The 22,428-nt window shown below is 38.2% G+C and overlaps 1 protein-coding gene across 3 annotated transcripts in view; it reads left to right on the plus strand.

Annotated features, from left to right (window-relative positions):
• syt1a (synaptotagmin Ia) overlaps nucleotides 1-22,428 on the plus strand; it is a 219,143-nt gene that overhangs the window by 137,694 nt on the left and 59,021 nt on the right. For all 3 annotated transcript variants that reach the window (XM_024284355.2, XM_024284339.2, XM_024284347.2), the window contains one exon: nucleotides 16,689-16,892. In XM_024284355.2, coding sequence (XP_024140123.1) covers nucleotides 16,718-16,892 — 175 coding nt within the window. In that variant the 5' untranslated portion in view covers nucleotides 16,689-16,717. The remainder of the gene's footprint in view (nucleotides 1-16,688; nucleotides 16,893-22,428) is intronic.

Consider the following 22,428-nt stretch of genomic DNA (forward strand, 5'->3'; position numbering starts at 1 on the left):
AAATGCAAGTAGATAAATGATTCCTCCTCCATGTTTACCATCACGGCTACGACTGGAAATCCATTGAATTGTATCATTTATTGATCAATTACAAATTAGTTGTATTTATTTTTTTTCCCAGGCAGCTAAAACAGAAACGTGGAAACAAAAATCTTTTCTCTTCAGCACCACGGACAGCTCCCAGTACAGGAAAAACACTCACCCAGTTTTCTTGAATCAATGTGAATTACAGCTAAATTAAAAAGAGGGCTACGCTTGTTGTCAAATAACACCCCCCTATAGACCTCATTTATTTTAATCACAGGACCATGCACTCCCCAAAATCTACTGACGCGTCTCTTGGACGTGGCAGCTGTTGGCTCGGCCACAGCCAGCAGTGATAATTACCATGTGAGCCGTGGGAGGCGGAGTGGTGGGGGAATTCTGTTGATGCCTGGAGGTACTATTACACGGGGTACTTTTGTTCAGAGCCCCTAAAGTCTATCCTGGACTCATCGTGATTATGATTGGGTCTCCCAAGTGGGCACTGAGCTTACAGCAGTTAGAGGTTAGAAACTGGCTGTGGAGTGAAGCTCTCCAGAGTTATGATAAGATTATTAACCTTTTATAGGTTTACACTGGAAAGGAGAAAAGTCAGAAAACCCCAGTGGATCCTCAGTGGACTTTTTTTCTTAGTTATCAGGAATGTACCAATCAAAGTTTTTGGGATCCAATTCAATTTCATAGTCATCCATTTTTTGCCAGTACTGAGTCTTGAATCGATTCTTTAAAGATCAAAGTGACAAACAAATGTATTAAACAAATCCCATTCTTTAACCGTAATACATTTTTTATTAATCATTTAATCTCATTTTAGGGGATTAAAAATATATATATTTTTAATGTTTTTGTAGGTCTATTTTAGGTAAAGAAAAAACATTCGTAACACTTTATACTACGATAAAAAGTTTTACTGATACATTAACAAACATTAATGTAGTTATAGGATGTTAAGACATGTATTAGTACAATAAGCTAAATAAGATTCTTTAACACCTAAAGTGAGACCATTGTCTGCAAAGGCCATATTAATAAATGTTTACAAGCTTAACAAAAGTAATAACTATCTTTCTCAACATTATATTGAGTTTTTTGCAGCACCTCATCTAAACTGTTGTCAGTTTTAAATGTTTATTAAAAGATTAACGATCACGGGAGTCTAAATTTGTGAATATTTTTCTAACTTTATTGGATTTTTTTGGCGCATTTTCTGCTCAAACTAGTATTCTGTTGCATTTTACAGCAAAAAAATGGTAATGAAATGCAGACTTTTACCAGAACATGTAATTAAAATAATAAGCTTGAAATATTTAGCGCTAATTAAAATAATAAAGAAGTAAATATCTGATCCCTGATTATGATGCAACATCTGATTCTGATTAAGTCTCAAGTTACATAATCAGGTTCTTATTTCCGATCACGTGATCGGATTAGGACATACCTTTTAATTATTATTCAAAAGTTGAATTAATCTTTTCGGTCTTTTCATGTTGAAGCATGATTCTCTTTTTCAGTCCATCCATCCGTCCAAAAAAATATTATACATCCTTTTCCAAACATTTCTACAAGAGCCTACTTTGTTTTTAGATCTTCCAACAAAAAAACACATTTCCATTTGCAATACTATCTTTCCTTTATTAATTTTTTTCAAAAAGAGATTTAAAAAAGACTTTTTCTAAACTTGCTATTTTCCTTTTGGGGTAGCAAGGCTGCTGGAGTCTTGGGAGAAGGTGGGGTTTATAATAAACAAGTCGCTAACCACACATAGGGAACATTTGGACCCTACAAAGCATATTTTTAGCCAGAATGCTCTGAGGCAAAAGTGCTAACCACTACCCCACCTTCTGCCTTCTTCTTGAGACAGTTTTTGAAATGAAAGGTAGTATTTCAGATGGAAATGTGGTATTTTTCTTGTTGGAAGATCAAAAAACAAAGAAGGTCCTTGTGGAGATCCCTTGAAAGGATGTAAAATCAATATTCTAGTGTTTACAGCAGGAGCCACATTTCCAGCCTGTCAGTACCGTCAAACATCCATTTTAGTGCTTCATCTTGGTATTATCCACCTGCACATGCGTTTTATTTTAGAGCAGTTTTGTTCTCACCTTTTCTTGACATCCTGATCCGCAGATTTGATTCTTATATTTACACTAATCTTTAATGGATTCTGTTTTGTCAAAAGAAGCTTTTGCTCAAATCTGACACCTTTTGATTAATCTACATTCAAGCTTCTAGTTGAGGTAAAGCGATGTTAACAAAAAAAAAGAAGTGTTCCACAGATGTTATATATTTCTAGAGCTGTTGCTTCATTACCGCTGAGCTCCTCACAACCTGGCGTCACGGTGATAACTGCAGGCATGCAAATGAGAGCGCCGGCCCCAAACGGGAGAATCAAGTCACATTAATGCCGTGTCAGAGATGCCTGATAGCACATAAACTTTCCAAATGTTCATTTTGTTCTCAATAATATCTGTCAAAGCCACCACTACTGTCAATAAGTTACATTTTAGTCTGATCCAGCACTGTTGGAGTATGATTGTGTTCAATGGTGCCGCCAGAAATATCCAGCCTGACAACCTACATTTAGTACAATGAATCAACAGCAGATATCATTTGTGTCCCTCGTCTGTTCTTTCACACTCGTTCCCTTTCTCAGAGCACTTATCTTTTCTTTTGGTGCAATCTTTACTTGTGCAAGCACTGAAATTATAATTTCTGACAATTGAGCTGGTTGGACATTGGCAGGTCTGCTGTTCTCTAACAAAGACTGTGGGCGGAAATTTAGTGAGAGGCTGTGGGCTTATGAAACAGCAGTCAGTGGAGAGGAACGTCTCTCTGATGGTCAGAAAATGAAAAACGCAAAAGCATGACGGCGTCCCGGGAAAGAGAGGCAAAGAGGATTTGAAGTTTATAGAGTTGGTCCAATCAGTATGAACGTAATACTCCTCCGGTGTTCTGCCAATACCCGTTCACATCTGTTTAAACTGACAGATTGATGACACTTGGACTGTTACTGCTGTTGAAGTATTTGTCGCCTCAGATCACACTTTCACATCCTTCACTGACACTTTTATCAGATTAGAAACCTGTCAGTCTCGTGTGTGTCTGCGTTGCTCGTTCAGTTGTGTGTCTATTCGGGAAATCCGACCACCGTTTTTCCCAAAGTGCCAATTACATTCAGAACGTGGGTGCATGTGGTGATGATGTCCTGGATGAGCTGATTTATTCATCACTCAAAGAACGCAGATGTTTGTTGACCTAGAATTCAACCCACCAACAAGACAAAAACAGATTTTTATCCGGTAATTTAGTTGGAAGTCACTCCCGTTTTGACGAGCAGCAATTCAAATGTGAAGGAGCCATTATTTGTCTCCAAACGCTACCACGGTCTTTTTCTAGTTTGTCCCCCAAAGTCCCATAAATACAGACATTACTGCAGAGGTTGCAGTAACTTGATTTCATCTTTTTGAAGTGACAGCTCAAATGGGCGAGGGCTGCTCATCCTTTTAGTCTAAGAGCTTACGCATTTCTTTTTAGAGCTAATCCACAGCAGCATCTTCAGCCGCGCACATCCCACACTCCGAATTAAACAGAATTAAAAAGGTCATCTGCCAAGAGGCTGGAAAGAGCACTCGAAACGCCGGCAGCTTGAAGGAAATGCTAACCGCTCTGTGTACATTTGTTGTTCATAGTAAAGCAAACGACCAAATGCACCAACGACAACAACAACATCTGGCACCGCGTAATAACAAGTCACTTCTTACACAAGTCCATTTGCATCTCCAGATGAATGTTTAGGAATATGTAAATACCAAGAAGCTTTGAAAAAATGTCCCACTTTGATTTCACTCGCTCCCGACAGATTTCATGCCTTGATAATCCGTGTCAGTTGTGATATCTGTGGCGGAGCCCTGCGGACAGCAGGGTGGAACAGTGGGAAGTGTGAAAGGGTGGGCAGGAGGAAGAAATGAAGCTGGAGGGCAGGAGCTAAATAAAGTCAAAGCTAAAGGCCATTTGTTATAGGTTGTTCTTCCCCTGAGCTCAACCACTTCAGCTGAAATTATCCAGTGTGGTTCAAAGAAACAGAAGGCAGCAGCATTATTTAAGGTCATAACTCAGTCTTCAAGCTTCCCAAGATGCTTTCTGTCCATGTATTACCTATTAGAGGGTTTTGACCATTGAGACCACTGAGAACTGGACCGATAGCCATAGAAAATAGCTTACATATGGCTCCAACAAATTCAGTTGCCATTTTTTTTTACCAGTGAGCAGTGATTGGTACAAGTCACTATGAGACCATGTTTCTATGGCAACTACTGTCACCAATCAGGAGTGAGCTTGTCGGAAGTCCACACCCTACCACTTGAAAGCGGCCTCTGTCAATTTAGTGTTTTGAACATTGGACATGTAGGCTCCACCTACTTTTATGGAGGCATCCGATTGGCCAGTTTGCATACGTGATAATGCCCGACTAAATGTCCATTATCAGACAATGAACAGCTGCTTACACATTATCAACTCAAAGGGTTTAAACCCACGCACACCATGATCAATAAGGAAAGAAATGAATATTAAATCAATTATTAGTACTATAATCTTGTTATTTTTAAACATCATGTTGAGTCATACAAAGCATTATTTCAGAGGAAACATTATTTTCTTATCACATATTTGTTGAACAAAGGTTTCAAAAAACAAAGTAGTTCACAAGTGGTTCCCTTGATCACTTTTATTGGAAGAAATTTTAACTTTGATCATTAAACATATCAACCAACTAACAATTTCTTTCATTACTTATAAAATTAATTACAAGTACAGTTTTCTCTGTTTCAAGCAATAAGGTCAACAAGATAGAAAGTCAGACAAAAAACTATTTAAGATTAGAGGCAATAAAGCTATTGGTGGTAAAATGTGATAGAGATATGGCATGTCCTTTATAAAACAATTTGAAGAATAAATATATTTTCCACTGTTCTATGTATGTCCACCTAAGTTTTTGTTACCCCATATACCAACTGGTGTTTAGACAGGTGTAATAAAATAGAATATTCAGAATATTTGACCAGAACTTCTTTTTTTCTTCCCTGCAGCCAATCAGAATTGTATAATTCTATGTAATTTTTTGTTTCTTGGTGCCAGCGAGTATTTCCTGTTTAGAACGCCAGTTTGGAGGGGTCACTCAAGCCAGTCCTCTTGTAAAGTCAATGAAAGACTTGAACAGAAAATGATTGCTGGCTCAATAAATGACAAGGTTTGCTAACAATCCTAATTGATGGACTTTCAAAATTGATTCAAATATTTATGTGACATACATTAACGAGGGCTGAGAGTTCAGCCACACATGACATTCACCATTAATCAAATAAGTGTGTGTGTGTGGGGGGGCAGTGATGTGGATTTAAAAATACAATGTATGCAATTCAAGATTAGATCAATTTTGTGATCATAAAGGGCTTATTTGCCTCCAATATTTAATGCTAAATTGTTTTTCGTAAAGCTAATGCCATCCTAAAGAAAGTGAGTCATAAATGGTGACTGAGAACATCATATTAGAGGCAGAGTGAAGTAACAGATGTAACAAACCCTTCCCTTCTAGTAATAAAAAACCAAACCCCCTTCAGAGTCTATATTTGAAGGTTTTGCTTCCTGGTTTGAAGCCACACATCCTGTCACGAATGCAGTAGTTGCCAGGCAGATTTCCCCCACAGGGTGACCCTGGATGTAGTGCAGTAGCTGAACAAAAAGCCTCTCTTCATGTGTGTGACTCACCTACCAGTATTCGCACCACGGCCTCTGGCCTCTCCCCCTACATCATTGTGATTCCAACAGACATGCCTCCCCAGGCGCTGCTGTATTAGCCCTGACCCTCAAGTGGCATACAACCCTCCCAACCCAGCCTTACGGCCAGAAAAACACGCCGCCGTGTATTAGTCACTGGATCTTGTATCTCTTGTCTGTCAGTGTGATGGGAAGAGAAAGTTGCTTCTCAGTTATGGGGGGGTTAGACACAGGAGACCAATCAACTTCTTTTGTCATCTTACTACTGAAGCTGGAAACATATTAAAACAAAATGTATGTGTAAGAGTTTAAACTTTACCCTTTATTACCAAAGATGTTGTCATAAAATACGCTCTTTGAACTGCTACAACTCCTCAGCTGTTTTTGAGGAATAGTTCCAACGGATTTTGACACAGAAAAAAGCAGCTTTTCAACAATTTCTAACACTTGGCGAAAAATATTGGTGCAAACCGGTCAGTCTAAGGTTGTTGCATAAACGACGCTTCACTGGTGCAAATTGCTGCATATCAGAGCAAAGCTGCTTTTCTCAGCTTCAGAATTTGTTTGAGGGTGTATTCAGACTAGAAAAGTCCATTGGTGCGGAGAAGACCACCTGGAAGAGAGGTTCCTCGTCCCAGACCAGGGTCCACTTGTTAGCATACAGACTGATTTTTTTTTTTTTTTTTTTTTTCATTATTATTGGGGGAAACAAACTCTAGTTCACTTTGAACAAACCAAATGTATCCAGTCTGAATATACCCTACCCTGGTTTATGATCTAAAAACATCATACGATGGGCGAATCCACAAAGTAGGAATGTAGATGTTTTTCTGGTTTTACACACTTTTCTCCGACAGACATGAACCTTTTCACACTTTTCTCTCTTGTTTAAACTCTTAAAGTTCAAACCTTCAAAGAAAAATAAGCTTAGTATTATAGAATGAAAACAACGATCTGATTGTGATTGAAGATTTATGTAAACTTTGCAAACTGAAAGCATTTTGTACAAGAGACTTGGCATGGAGGAGATTGATCGACAGTCTACAGCCAGTCAGGATGTAGAACACTGTGCTCTGAAAAAAAATCAAAATTACCGGTACTCTGAAAAAACGTTAAAACTCCAAAAAATAAGCTGCAATATAGTGCAGTTGAAGAGTTACAGTAGTCTAAAGAACGTCAACACTGGAGCTAAACTCAGGACTAAAGGGTTAAATTAGGATCCAATAGTTTGACATCTCCATCTGCTGATCTTTACCCCCCTGCCCTTGTTTCCGATTTAGTCCCTGACTGACTGGGGCATGTTACAGACTGTGGTGCTCTTTGCAATGTTTGTCATAAGCTGACTGAACATATCCTGAACAGCGTGGTGAGTGTCACATCTCTGCCACGCGTGGAACGAGCAGATAAAACAAGCTCTCTGGATCTTCCACTGTTGAGTTCTTTTTTGACAGACAACAAGGCACATTTTCCAACTTTTCTCTGTGCTTCGGAGGCAATAATTGAAAATGGAGGAATCTTTGTGAGCCGACTTAATAGAGCTGTCCTAGTCTTCCTGCAAAGCGAGGTTAATAGCATTTTCCAGTTCCATTACCCCCTGAGATTGGCTTCAGGTGAGTAAAGAGGCTTCACTGGACAAGGAGAAGTGGTCACCGGCCTTCTCAAACTCCTCTTATCTCTACTCGCTGAAGGCAGCTCACCTGACAATCATCCATGTCTCCCACTATCTACGGAAAGACTCCCCTCCCATGTGTATGCCTGTGTGGGTGCTCTGTCTTTAGGAACAAGTTCTGAACCAGTCTTTAAAGATGGTGGGGGCCTGTAATTAATGTGTCGGCTCACTGCTGAAAGTTGGGGAGAAATACTTTGTATTTGAGGACTTTACTGCACCAGATCCAGTTTTGTCCATGGTTGCTTGTGTGTAAAAATGTTCTTGATACTTTGCAGAATGAAGATTGATTTTGTTCTTGTGAAGTATGAGAGACACCTGAAGGAGTTTTGATGGATTAACCATGAGAGATTTTCTTAATTTCATTTTTTTTAGTCACCAAAGTGAACAGAAAATGAAAACTCTCCTCTGACGGAATAATTTCATTTATACCTACGCAGAAACCTCATCTTGTGTTTTTCTGCTGAAAACTTTTAGACCAGGAGTGTACAAATCCAATCCTCAAGGGCCAGCCTCCTGGTGGTTACTCTGAAATCTTGTCTTATCTGCTGTTGCTTACCTGGATCAGGTGTGTTTAGCCAATAAGGAGTTTCAAAGGCAGGTTGGTTGGAAAACATGTTGGACACCGGCGCTTGATGCCTGGACCTGGACACCCCTGTTCTAGACAATGCACCAGCATATCTATTATGACCCAAACTCAAAGAGTATGAAAGTCATCTTTTGAATCAGGATTTTTTTAATATGTTTGGCCCATTACTTCCTGTAATTTGATCCACAAGTTGTGCATTTTAATTGCACACGATCCCCGAATAGATGTGAGTCACATGACCATGTAGCCATTGAGTCAGCTTTTAATGAAGTGTCAAGACAAATGGGTGAGTTTCTAGTTGATTTATCTGGTGTTGCTTTTAATGAAGGCTTTGCTTTATTGCCTAGGGAAGGACATTTTATAATAAAAGGTCTTTACTGTAATTGTATACAGAGAGATTTTAATTTTAAAAAAATGAAAAAAAATTCAATAATTTCTACCATTTGTCTTAACTTTACAAATCTTAAAAAAAAATGTTTTTGCACTATTTTAATGTGTTTTTAGAATAATTGTGTGAATGCTTGGTAAATATTCACACTATAGTGATCCTCCTGCTCTTTTCTATACGTTTTTTGCCACATAAAAACTCAATCACACTTTCAGCGATTTCAGCAATCTTAATATTAAAACGTTCAGCTTGTTCAGGACATTACTACTTATACTTTTGATATTCATAAACTTTATTGTTTTTTTTAAATATTGAGCAAAAATATGTCTAATAGAAAATAAATGAAAATTAAAACATTTCAGTATTTCAAAATGTTAGGTAAATTTGCAACAAGCCTTTTAAATAGATTCATGTTTTAATCTTTTATAGTAATTTACCCCAAAAAATGCAGTTTACCTTATATTTTAGCAACATAACTGACGTTTTTGGCTAATTTGTTATCAAATGGGTTTTTTAGCTTTTATTTTAGCAACAGGTTAACGTTTTTGAATAATTTAGTTTACTGAGTATTTTAGGATATTTTGGAGTTTAGTAGTATTTAATCAATGTGCTAGCTTTTTTGCTAATCTGGCATCTACTGGGGTTATTTGGACTAATTTGGAGTTTAGCTCATATTTAAGCAACACATTAAATATGTTTGCAAAAATGACGTGAATTGGGGATTTTTAAGCAATTTTATCACCAGTTTTTCATAAATTTAGGTCAACTTCAGTGCCCTTTCATAGAGTTTTTGACAAAAGTGAAATGAAACTTTTCTAGTTCCAGCTGCATTTCAATGACCTTTTTACTTATCGAATAGTCTTTAATGTAATAAGGATAATAATCTAAACTAAAGACTTTTCTGTTCACACATCGTCTTAGCCTGTGTGGGTGACAGATTATGTAGATATTGTTGGATGCAGCTCCAGTTCTGTTTGCAAATTCCAGCTGTGAGTGGAAAACAAGTTGAAAAAACTTATATTCAGTAAAAAAAAGTAATATAGTAACTTTCTTTAAAAGACATTTTGTTATGATGACCCTCTTCTGGATAAAGACCTTCAAGGTCAATTTGATGACTAAATTCAGACCTTGTATTTCTTTGTATCCTCCTTTGTGTCAGACCTGGGTAATTCAATAATGACTCATATCTGAGTAATAAAAGAGAGCAATAAATTTCCACACTGAGATATATCTGCGGATGATCTCCCCGGTTTATCGTAGCTCTTTATTATGCATGTGGTTTCATACAAATGTTTTTATGCAACCTTTGTTGTGGCAACATCTCTAGCACTCCCACTGGATCCAAACAAGAGTCCTTGCTTTGATTACTAGTTAATTCAAACCTGCAAATCGGTTATCAAGTGTCTTTGGAATCATTACTATAAACAACAGCAATTCCCACGCCTTAATTGAGTCTGATTTAAAACCTCCGAGCAACTGTTAACTGGTAAATAATCAAGATTGTTGCAATTAGGTGAGGAATGCACATGTTAAGACTTCATTACAGCTCAATTGTTGAGGAAATGTTCAGCTAATGGTTCTGTTTTCACATTAGGTTGATTCATTGTTTGTGGGTTCTGAGTTTGAGATTTCAGTGAACCGTACTGTTGATTTGAATGTTTCTGAGTCATTAACAATTGTGGTTTACCTTTCAAAAAGATTTGTCTTTTTATTTTCTTCCTATTAAAATGCAAATTAATTGATTTTATAACCATTTCAATTGCAGATGTTGTGACTGGCAGATCACTGGATTGGTAAAGTCACATAAATGATGAAAAGATTTTTTTGTTTTTTTTTTCTTGTACTTAACAGCAATATGTGATCCAGGCCCGCCCATCCATTTATTTACATTTGAGGTTTGAGTTTCTGTTTTTGGAGTTTAAACAAATATACATTTCAAAATATGAAAAAATAATGAGTTATATGCGTACACCCTTCCCCCAGCTGTTTTGGCAGCTTTCACTTTCTAGAATGGCAAAATATTGAAACCTCAAGAGAGCCGTCAAGCTGCCGCTACTGTGAGGAGGACATAAAAATGGGTCAAACATTAGTTTGACCACATTTTTAAGAATTTTTAGTTGATAATAGTTGAGGTAATATCCAGGTTAGGGGGGCAGGAATCATTGCTGAGTTATTTTTTTCTTTTTTTGGGAGGGGGGGCTCAAGACAGCATTTGATGGAGGTGATAGAGGGATGGACTGATAGAGCGAGATGGAAAACAACCGTGCTGACCTAGTTAAGGAAGGAGAGAGAGAGAGAGAGGTGAAAGTGGGGAGATGTGTTGCTGCATGGCGACTGTGGCGTTGGTGGAGGTGGTGGGAGGGGTGCATGCTGGGCCATCTGGCAGCCCTGTAATTGGGTTGGGGTTTTACACCTGAGCGACATGCCTCTAAATAGACGGCTGGAGCAGAAAGAAGCGGAAAACGGCAACGTTACGTGGCCCGCTGTGCGGCGGTTTGGATTGACAGTGATATCAACTTCAATCAGATTTTAATGCAGTTCTGAGACTTTAAAAAGAAAGTAGGGGCGTTCGGTGGGCTATATTCGAGGCTGGCTTTAAGTAGAACGTAATGATGGCAGGATAGATATTAAGTGCGCCTTGCAGTGGGTATACAGTATGATTACCCTGTCATGACAGCTCTCTGAGAGAGAAAAAGGTCAACACTCTTTGGTGTTCTGTTGAGATTAGTTAGCCCCAATCCACTCCAGCAGTAAATGAGACTGGCTTTCAAGTGGGACCGCCTGCCGCCACTGCAGAAAATTAAGATAATGCAGAAGTTGTCATCTTGACTGGGCCAGCGAGCATATGGGTTAAATGAATGTTTCATTTGTCGTGTGAGAAGCATAACAGAGTCGCCATGTTGCCCTTCTCACTGTTGGTTTCCAGTTTTAGATTTGGTTTATTTCAAGTAATTTATAACAATATGTTCATATCAAACCTATTTAGTATGTTAAGTCTTAAATTAATTATAATATTATCTGCGATTGCCTTTGGCCGAGGTTTTTACCACGTTCGACACTATAGAGAAAAACTCAATAAACGAGCAGAGTTACTTATGCATAAGGGAGGAACAAGTGTGATGGGAAGAAGGCCATCACCCTTTTTCTTAAAGGACTGCTTCTTCCCTCGCTCCTTTTATTTGAAAACACATGTGGGAGGTTACAACATTCAAACAGAGAAACAAACTAGAAAAGTTCATCACAGGTTTCAAATAATTAAGCATTTGGAAATGTTTTAGTTCAAACAGCACCCTTCCTTCCTGCTGAGGACAGTCTATCGTGAAACTCCCTCATCCATGCTAGGGAAAGGAAATAGGTGATCAAACACTGAACAACTGTTTCTAAGAGGTAAAAAGTCATCTGTATGCTACAGCTTGGGTTAACATTTTAAAACACATTTAAACAATGATAAGAATAAAACAATTTCTCTCACAGTCACCAATAAAAAGGACCAAAAAGGACCAAAAGAAGTCAGTTCCGTCGCTTCTTTCTACAGTACAGATTTTGCCATTTTGGGACCAGATGACCTTATTAAGCGGTGATTGGTCCGAGTAATTGTTTCTGAGGAAACCAACCACCAATCAGGAGTGAGCTCGTTGGAAGTCCACACCCCCCACCACTTCAAATCGGGCTGCACTCAATTTGTCTAGTGTATTGAAGGTTGGACGTGGGGGCCAGTAGTCTCTACCTACTTTTTTTTTCCTGAGGCCTCTGATTGGTCAGTTTATAACTTGAAAAACTGACCCTACAGAAAAATATAATAAAAGAAAGTTTGGATTATCAAGAACATGTAAAAAAAAAAAAAAGTAGAGAAAGATTCTGGCAAACATAATGACTGAGTACTAGCTACTTATTAAGTATATGGCAGGGGGAGGGGCCTCTCGGTCCAGTTCTCATTTACAGTCAATGGTTTAAACAAATCAGAATCAACTTTGTTGGCCAAGAATATGAAGAATTTGACAACCAAAGCTTAAGTAGGTGTAAAAATAAAGATATTTGCAACATTTAAACAGATAATTGCAAGGTTCCATACATTTGTTTACAAATATATAGTTAAATGCACATTTAGTGTTGTGATTCCCATGATTCATAGTTTTCTCCACATATTGAAAGTTTCTGTCATCGAGAAACTGTTTTTAAAAACTGTAATGTCTAAAGTTTATTTTCCACAAACTAATAAACCCATGCGGGATAAAAAGTACAGACTTCTGCCTTTTTACATCAAACTGAGTTTACAAACTGACCCGGTCTTTATCTTCTACTCACACACACACCCAAAGCATGATCAATTCTTTCTCCTCCCACACACACTCTGCAGAGCTTTGTTAAAGACCTCGCCCGTGTTGAAGTATCTCTGTCACCGCAGAGCGGGCTCTCAATGAATCAGCCTCCACACTAACCTTGCAACATTTCAAAGAGACCGAAGGGAGGTTGAGCTAACATGGACGTGCGTAGGCGCTCATACAACTGTGAGGCAGCTTGAGAGGCTCAAGGTAACCAGCGGTCGCTCAAAGCGCACGGCCATTCTTCTCCTTAAATAAAAATTTTCCTTGATGAATCATCTGTCTTTCATTACAAGCTGCGCTTTACTTGGCACTGTGTGTTTTTAGATCTTCAGCAGAAGCGAGGAACATGTTGATGGTGGAAAAAGATGCTGTTGAAGATGTGTTAGCCGAGTGTGAGTCGCAGCTGGAAGGTGCAGAGATGTTTTCACAGAGATGTGGAAGCCAGCTGATGGGTGTTAATGTATATTATCTCAAATGATTAAAAGATGAGTTTTTGTTAAGTTTATCGCCGTCTTGATTGGGATCGAAAACACTTTCTGATAAAGAGGAAATGTGTAAGTTTGAAAATTTACAATATATTTAAAGATTAAATTACAAAAAAGCCACCAGGAAGATTAAATCCAGGGATACTGAAGGATTTCATTATAATTTTATTATTTTTCAGCGTCATTTTTTGATGCAAAAGTCTAACCATTTAATTGATGGAACCTTTTTTTTTAGATTTAGGGAAGTCAAGTGTAAAAAGTAATCATCTTCCCATTTTGATGTTAAGTTTAAAGTGTAGCAGAGCGGCTCAACGCTGTGAAAGTGCTTGTTCATCGTCGCCTGGCAACCAACTTGTTGTTGCTATGTGAGCTGATGATGTCACATGCTTTTATGGCAGGTAGCACAGGTAGATTTTCAGGAAAAACATTCTTCAAACCCAAAGATAACATCTTTCCATCCAGAGGTGGAGTTAGAGTTCTCACTGCTTTGCTCAAAGGCCCTCTGCACCCCTGACAACCATTCACAGAGGTGATAGTCCACATCCCCAATTCTTGACAGCTAGGGGGTCTGCAGGGCACACCTGGTTCAGGTAAGCAGGGCAGACAAGCAAGAACTGGAATTTAAAACCTAAGTTGAGGTTTGTTGATTAAATTTGGTAGCAGCAAATAACAGTTGCCCAATTAAAAAAATATAAAATGTAAAAAATATATAAGATTTAAGGCAAAATTTGCCCCCTGTGGCTTTTCCGGGGTTAAAATCCATCATTCATATATGACTAGAATAATCCTTATCTCTGCTTTTAATTTAACTTTAAAAATCGGACCCTCCAAATACCTAAAATCTTGTTGAAAATGGCCATGGAGTTGCCGACTCTGTTGCTTTTTAATACATTTGTCTTTCATCTTAATGTCACTTTATTTTACTTTAATCCCTATTTTCTAATAACATAAAGAATAAAAACAAATCAGATAAATAGGTATAAATGCAAGAACAAATTAGATAACTGCCATGATCAGATTAAAGGTCAAATCTGATTAAAGATTAAACTATTATGTCAACATGATCACTTAAATAATGTGATAAATGGGATATCAGTTACATCTTAGGGTTTGATCATTTTATCAGCTTTTTTCCTCACTTTTCACAGTGAAACTATCAAAGATTTCTTGTTTTTTCTCAGCGCTTTGAAACATTTGCAACTCCTTCAAAATTCCCTTAGTTGCCACGGTTACTCTACATAAATCATCATCTAAATCTGTAGAAACTATCTGAATACATGTCATACATCTGAGAAACACTTTACAAAAAAGTCTGGTCAAGAATTCCTAAAATAAGACCAAAAATAAGAAAAAATCCTACAGATTTTAAGTTTTCCAGTTGGTGTAAAACATCTTCAGGTTACATTTCTTCATTCAGAAACTCCCCAGATTCTCCTGAGCCTTTGAAGCTCCACTGATCACATAAGCCTGCAGTGCAGCCTTGATGGTCACAAGCATCATAAAGTGGGTTTTGATCTCAGCCTTCTGCAAACACACAGACATCACTTCAGAATTCCAATGTTCAATTTAATATTTAGATTTACTTCTTTAGTATGGTACAGTCGGTTTCTCCTGTAGATTAAACTGGATCTTTTTTTTAATACTGTTATTTTGATTGTAGGATATTTCCTAACTTATTTTGTTATAGCCCCGTAGTAGTTAGGGTTGTAATGATAAATCGATTTCTAAACAGATTCTTTCTGAGACAAGTCGATGATCAAATGATATCCAATTGACCTGTGCCTCTAAAGGTAATAAACCGATCATAACTAATATTTCAAAATACTATTTGGATTGAGACATGGTAGGTTTATTTTACTATAATTTAAAACACGTAAAAGCAGCTAAAAATGATCAACCGTCATTACAGTCCAATGTGTGGAAACAATTTGAATTTTTGCAAAGACGTGACCATACAGTGTGGTAGAATGTTCTAATAATGTTCCCTTTGGGTTATCTTCTTGTTGAAAACCAACAATGGGCTGAACTTTAGGAAATGTATTGGTTGCCAAACTTTGTAAAATAAGAAGAAAAATGATTAATCCGAATACAATAGGACCATCGATTGTATATGAAAACTGGACCGAGTGAGTGTGACGCCACACATAGAAAATGAGCCAACCAAATCAAATCAATTCAGTCACCATTTTTTGTGACACGGCCATGTTGGAGCCACTTTTAAATTAATGTTTTGAACGTTCAATGTGAGACCACATACTGTGATTGAGGCCTCTGATTGGCCAGTTTTTAACTTAAACAAATCGCAGAAAAAATGCAATAAAAAAAAGGATAATAAGAAACATGTTTAAAAAAAGCATCAGAGCAAGAATGTTTTTTCTGACAAATAGAATGACGTGATGATGAGTAAACGCTGTTTATTTCTCTATAGAAGTCTATAGGATAGGAGTACATCTTGTTTGAAACGCCAGGGGGGAGGGTCACTCAGTCCAGTTCTCATATACATTCAATGCATGGGAGTCTTCGCAACCTTTCTGCAGTATTTTTGCACAACAAGAATACACAATAGTTCCTGTGCAGGGAAATTGTTATGGTGTTGCTGTTCTCTGTAACTGTCGTCAGAATATTCCCCACAGTGCTTTGACACAATGAAATATCTAAAACTGCGTCACTTCAAATGTTTTCTTTGGTTAAAAATAAGGACGGCGCTTCCTTCTTCGTGCGCGACGTGTTGAGGTTTTAACGAGACTCGTGTGGTTCTTAATGACAAAAACAGGTGCTGATGATCGGAGATGATGTGGACATTTCAGGTGGAGCTGGCCTCTAATATTAAGTGTGGCGATGACTAACAAGTCTGAGGATGAGGCTTCAGTGGTGCAGAGCAGCGATGAAGAAATGCATGAGCGCTCGCACACTAACAGCAGCAGTTAACATGAGAGAAGTGTTGTCTCCTTTGTGCCGTCACAAAAGAGCTGCACACTAGGCAAACACACCTGCTGTGTACAAAGAGCTCTGTGGTGCACTTCCTCCCTCGTCCCTGCAGCACAATTTTTAGCCCATAAAAGTACACAGTTTCAACCTGAGCGTGAGCCGAATGGAGACTGAAGCCTCTGTGAGGGGAATAAATAATGATTTTATTACTGTTCAGTGATGTTAATCTGGAGTTTGAGCAATGAGCGAGTTGCTTCGTTCTGTATTCTGAGAGCTGGCCAATTCATCCTGGACCCCAGCTGATGTTTACTCAGGCTGAGCCGGCAGCTGCTCACACGGTCTGCGTCAACTCTGTCATCTGACGAGGCGAGCAGACTGCCTCTGACATGCATCTGTCACAGCAACCCCCCGCTCGCCCTGCAAAAAAAAAGATATGAAGGAAAAGAATATCTTCCCCTGACTGCTTCCTCCGTCTTTCTCTCCTCCCGTCCAGCATCCGCCTGGCTGTCCAGCAACGCCGCGATGAATGAGAGTCGAAGGGAAGCACTGGCAGCGGCGGCCCCGGCGCCCACCACCGCGTCCTCCTCCGTGGCTGGCACCAACACCACCAGTATAGCCGGCCCAGGCGCCGGCGAGAAGGACGAAGCCTTTTCAAAGGTTAAGAACAAGTTCATGAATGAGCTCAACAAAATTCCACGTGAGTATGTCTGAAAAGATTTATCCGTAAACAATCAGGTTCACCATACTTAGTTTTATTTGTTGATAGTTTGCATATGTGTCAAGTACAATTGAACGGTTATGATTATTTTGGACTTTTAACTAACTGAGAGATTGTTGGATCATGTGGAAGAAGAACCAATGTTGGCGTGTAATTGCATAAAATTATCGCTTTTGTGATAATAAGAAATGATCCTTAATACAGGGTTGTGTCAGGAAGGGCATTTGGTGTAAAACTCTCTGCCAAACCAAATGTGTGGATCAGTGAAAGCCGATTGGTTGTGGCAACCCCTGATGTGATGTGTCTAAAGTAGGGGATCAAACTCCAGGTATCAAAGGCTGGCTGGACGGTGGAACAGTGGTCAGCCCCGGTTAGAATCCCGACTGGGGGATTTGGGACCTTTCTGTGTGGAGTTTGCATGTTCTCCCCGTGCATGCGTGGGTTTTCTCCGGGGACTCCGGCTTCCTCCCACCGTCCAAAAACATGCTTCATAGGTTAATTGGTGACTCTAAATTGCCCCTAGGTGTGAATGTGAGAGTGAATGTGTGTGTGTGTGTGATTGAGGCCCTGCGACAGCCTGGCGACCTGTCCAGGGTGAACCCCACCTTCGCCCATCAGTAGCCGGGTTAGGCTCTGGCACCCCCGCGACCCCGAAAGGGTCAAAGCGGTCAAAATATACATTTTGTTTTTTAAAAAAAAGCAACTTGTTCTTCTGATTTCTATGCATATTTTCTTGTCACTTCGTTGACACAGCATAAAACATCAGTACAACCACCTTATTCAGAAATTTTCAGATACATAGTTTTAAATTAACAAATGGCCTAATAAATAACTCCATGAAAGTCTTGTAGGAACTTTTATTTTATCTATCTGTTCATCTGTAATTCGTAACTCCTGGCAAACTGAGCTAAAGGGATTTAAAGTACTAATATAAATATTAGGACTGAATTTCATGGTTTTCTCTGTTTTTATACTACTTGTAAGGTATACAAAGCTGCTGTCCACACCAGTAGTTTTTCTCTTCTTTTATATGCTTTATGTCACATAGTTACATCCTGGGAAAACACACCTAAAAATAAGGGGTCATTTTATAGAAGGTCGCTCCTTCTCTTCGCCAGGTCGACCCAGTTAGTAATCAAATCACTACATTTTTAACAGAAATAACATCTTACTTAAACAGATAATGTCCAACATTTTTCTTACAACAAAATAAAGAAAGAAAGACACTCACAAACCAACGTCTTCTAAACTGAAATAATAGAAGCCCAACAAATTAAATCAAATCATTCAGTGACTCAAATACCATGCAACAGTCATAATGCATGAACTTTACTCAGTGACGCACAGTCATGATTCGGTGTCAGTTGTGGTGTTGAACAAAATTAACTTTTCATTTTACTCTTTGCTTCCTCGTTGGGTCTGGTCAACTGTAATCAGTTAAAGTCTATAAAGAAATCGTATGAGCAGCAGCTTTGATCTTTTTTTTGTAGATCTGTTTGTTGTCAGAATGACTCCAGATTTCTTACAGTTCACTTGCATTTGCCTGGAGAAATTCTCGTGGTCAAGGATGTGGGAATATGGTTGTCTTTCTGCCATTACAGATTAGGATACGCTTGTTCAACCAACAGTTTTTGCTTCCAGCGCCGTACTAAATATAAATATTCCTCAAACCTACCTGGAAATAGTTTTTTCTTTTTTCTCTGAGGATAGAAATGAAACGGATTCAGATTCTGATTATGAGCTTCAAACATTGTTTTTGCCACTAAAAAAGTTAATTTCTCTCATTTGTTTATTTATGTATTCAATAAATAAATGAAAAAGATCAGTAGCCTGTGATAGAGTGTCCATCCTGAGGCCAAATCCCGGCCGAGTCATACCAAAGACTCTAAAAATGGGACCCAGGTCCTCCCTGCTTGATACTCGGCATTAAGGGGTTGGATTGGGGGGTTAAACCACCAAATGGTTCCAGAGTGCGGCTGTGTCTGCAGCTCACCTCTCCCCCAGGGGATGAGTCAAATGCGGAGAACAAATTTCACTCACTTGCATTACAACTAGATAACTTTTTACTGTCATGTCCTACTGATGCTGCTGGATCTTTTTCCATCCAGTCCCTCTGCTCACCTGGCAGGTGTGGCCAACGTGCCTCACCAAGGCAGGCAGAGCAAAGCAGCAGGCTGTGTAGCATTTAGGTTTATTCTGAGTTGTGTTGGTGTGTTTTGTTCTTTTCCTCTTCAGCAGTCTTACACTGAAGGGTTTGTTATTTTAGTTTTGGGTTGGACCTTGGTGTCTGGATTTGCAGACTTTGTTTCTTTTCTTTAGGTAGATTTTGGTTTAGCAGGGAGCTGCTGACTCAGACGGTCGACATGGTTGGGTCAGCAGTCTCCCTGACTTATTTTATTTTTGGCCAAGGTTTCAACTCCCTTTGGTTTGTCTTTTTGTTTGAAGCAGCACACTAGTTATTTGAGCTATTTTTTTTTGTTCTCTCATTTCAGGACAAACGATTCCCTTTATTTAAAAAACGTTGTTCCTTTTATTCTTATTGGTATACAGTTTTTGTTATCGTTCCCTTTTGTATTCTCCCCCCTGGCCCTGAGCCAGTTTTACCCATATGGGACGTATACAACAATAACATTAACATTAAATTTAATGCATTTAATTATTTCATTAAACAAGATGAATGTAAGGAGGCAAACGTCCATAATCTTTCCTTTTTTGTCTTCACAATTTTTGCACAATTATGTTAAATTGACATAATCAAAAAATAGTTTTTCGCATCAGCAATTTTAAGTAAAAGTACTTTTAAAGATTGAATTTAGATCATTTTATGCTATATTTAAGAATTTTTTAAGCTATAAATTTAGGCAAACAAATTGTCAGTCACAGATGCTGCAAATCATCCCACTTGAAAAGCTTGAATAAGTCTGATACTTCCACAGTGAAAGCATTAAAAAAAAGTTTAATTTTAAATGATTTATATGTGTATTGGTGCAGGAAATAAGCATTTGCACCTAAAAACAAGCAACAATTTTGTCCGTTATACTTTTAAGCTGGGAAGGAACTAACTGTTGTCATTGATTCAAATCCTTCAGTTCTCCAAAGCTTCTCTGTCTTAAGCCAGGACAAGTCCAGAACCAGTCCTAAATTCACCAGATGATTTGAAGGACAATTGGGTGATTGTCATGTGGTCAGATGAGATCAAAATAAAACTCCTTAAACACCTTGAGGTTGGAAACATGGTTTGGGACAGTACGACTGATCCAAATTAAGGAAAGGATGAATGGAGACGTATGGTGAGATTTTGGGCTAAGACTTCCTTTCATCAGCAAGTTTTGATAATGAAATGTGTCTGGATCTTCCAGAAAGACAACGATTCCAAATGCAATCCCTGGAGATTGAAGAGAGTGGCTATATAAAAAAAAATGTAGTAGTCCAGCCGGTCTCTGGAAGTAAGCCTGTGTGGTCCACTTAAAGCCCCAAAACATCACAGCTTTAAAGAAGATCTACATGGAGGAATGGACCAAAATGGAAGCTAAATGACTGAAGACCTACAGGAAACATTTGACCTCTAATTGATAACCAGTTACATTACAAAAGTATTAAGATACATTTTTGGTTTTGTACTTTCTCCAATATATTCTTTAAAAAATGTGATTTCCTAGATTCCTTTTTTTGACATTCTGTCTTCATTAAATAAGTTCAAGCTCAGGAAATGTCTACTATCAGTTTGGGGCTCAGATATACCAGAGAATGTTCCCTTTGGTCAGAATCACTGTTTATCATGACAGAGTATCTTTCTGTGCTGTGGTTTCCTCCCACATCATCTATTCAATCAGAAGCAATGACTTTGCTCCTCGGTGCTGCCATGCGGATGATGAATGCTCAAAGACCTGTTTACTCTGCAGAATATCGATATTGTCTGGACAAAGTCAAGCAGCGAATTTAACAAGAAACTGTGAGCAGAAGCTGCGCGCTGGGCGCCGCCCTCCGCAGCAGAAGACCTTCCTTCAGGTTTATAACCCAGTTTAGGCTCCACAGGCTTTGGAGGGCGATGCATGAAGCTGGGCTCTTCTCTCTGCTGGTTTCTGTCATCACGTCTTTGATCAGGACGATAAATCGACCTTCTCGTGTTGGCTGATCCAAGGCTATTAAAAAGAAAAAATCATGTTAGATTTATTTGAAATTTAAGTTACTTTATCAGATTTTTTAAAACATTTTTTGTAAAATTAACAAATTTGTTTGTATATAGTCTAATTATTGTCATGTGCCACAAATTATTATGGAAGCTAATTGAGGTAAGTTTAAAAAAATGTTTTTAGAGATATTTTTGTGTTTTTCAAAATATTTTTTGTAGTAAGTTTTAAGTTTAAGAAAAAAAAACAGCAAAAACAACAACAATTATTAAATTATTGATAAACAAAAGAAAATAGAAAAAAAGAAAAACTGTTTTTCTCAAAGATAAAAAGCAAAAAACAACCATTATTTTGAAAATCAAACTAATGATGGGGACAACAAGAAAGCGTCAACAATAAGCCATTGGAAAGCCGTTTATTTTATTTTGAAAGAAAATCTCTTAAATTTATCCTACACAATTTTTTTTCAGACAAATTGATACAAAAATATTATTTAATTGAATAACGTTGCTTATCAACTGCAAAAATAGAACACAGTCATTCCAAATACTTACTAGAATTCATTTATTCTGCTAAAATAAACTCATTTAAATCCATTGTTGACTAAGTGTGCCAAAAACAGTAATTTTTAGTCTGGTCTAAAGGTAAACAGTCAGTAGAACCATGATGATGATCCTCAGGTCAGAGCTGCTGTCACAGATTGCTGGATGACTCCGTCAGCTACAATCGTATCGGCGGCTTAAACAATGCAAGTGGGAAAGGCCACGGGCGCTGCGCTGCTCTTGTAGGCATAACAAGATATAATGTCAAGGTTAATTGACCAACAGGGTCCTGTCACACTGGATTAGTGCGTGCTGGAAGTGGATTTAAGCCAGATGCAGCACAACACTCTATAGATACACATGCAGCTCTTTGCAAATGCATCCAACATGAAATGTTTTGCCTCCTGTGTAAAGTGTTCTGCATTTACCAAGAGTTCTTTTTAATGATCAAAACAGATGTTAATGGGACGCCATTGGGTTTTTTCACAAAAAATCCTTCTAGACTGTTTTAAAACAACATAAGCTTTTCTCACACATCCATTTTAAAGGCAAATGTTTCCCATAATGACCTTTTCTTTTGTCTCATCATAACCTTGTAGCCACTGAATGGCAGCAGCAGCAAATTTACAGAATCATTCTGGTTTATGAGTGATCTTCAGAGGATAGAAGTATGAGCTGCTTAACAATTGCTGATATTTGTATGGCCTTTCATTGAGAAATGAAGGCATTGAAAAATCAACCAATATTTCCCCTGCAACTGAGGCTAATTTTTTTGCCGGTGCTGATATTTAGTTGTTTAGATTTGCTTGTTTCTTCATAAGAAATTAACAACTTTTCTTTTAC

This window comes from Oryzias melastigma, linkage group LG23 (genome assembly GCF_002922805.2).
Source record: "Oryzias melastigma strain HK-1 linkage group LG23, ASM292280v2, whole genome shotgun sequence".
Lineage (NCBI taxonomy): Eukaryota > Metazoa > Chordata > Actinopteri > Beloniformes > Adrianichthyidae > Oryzias > Oryzias melastigma.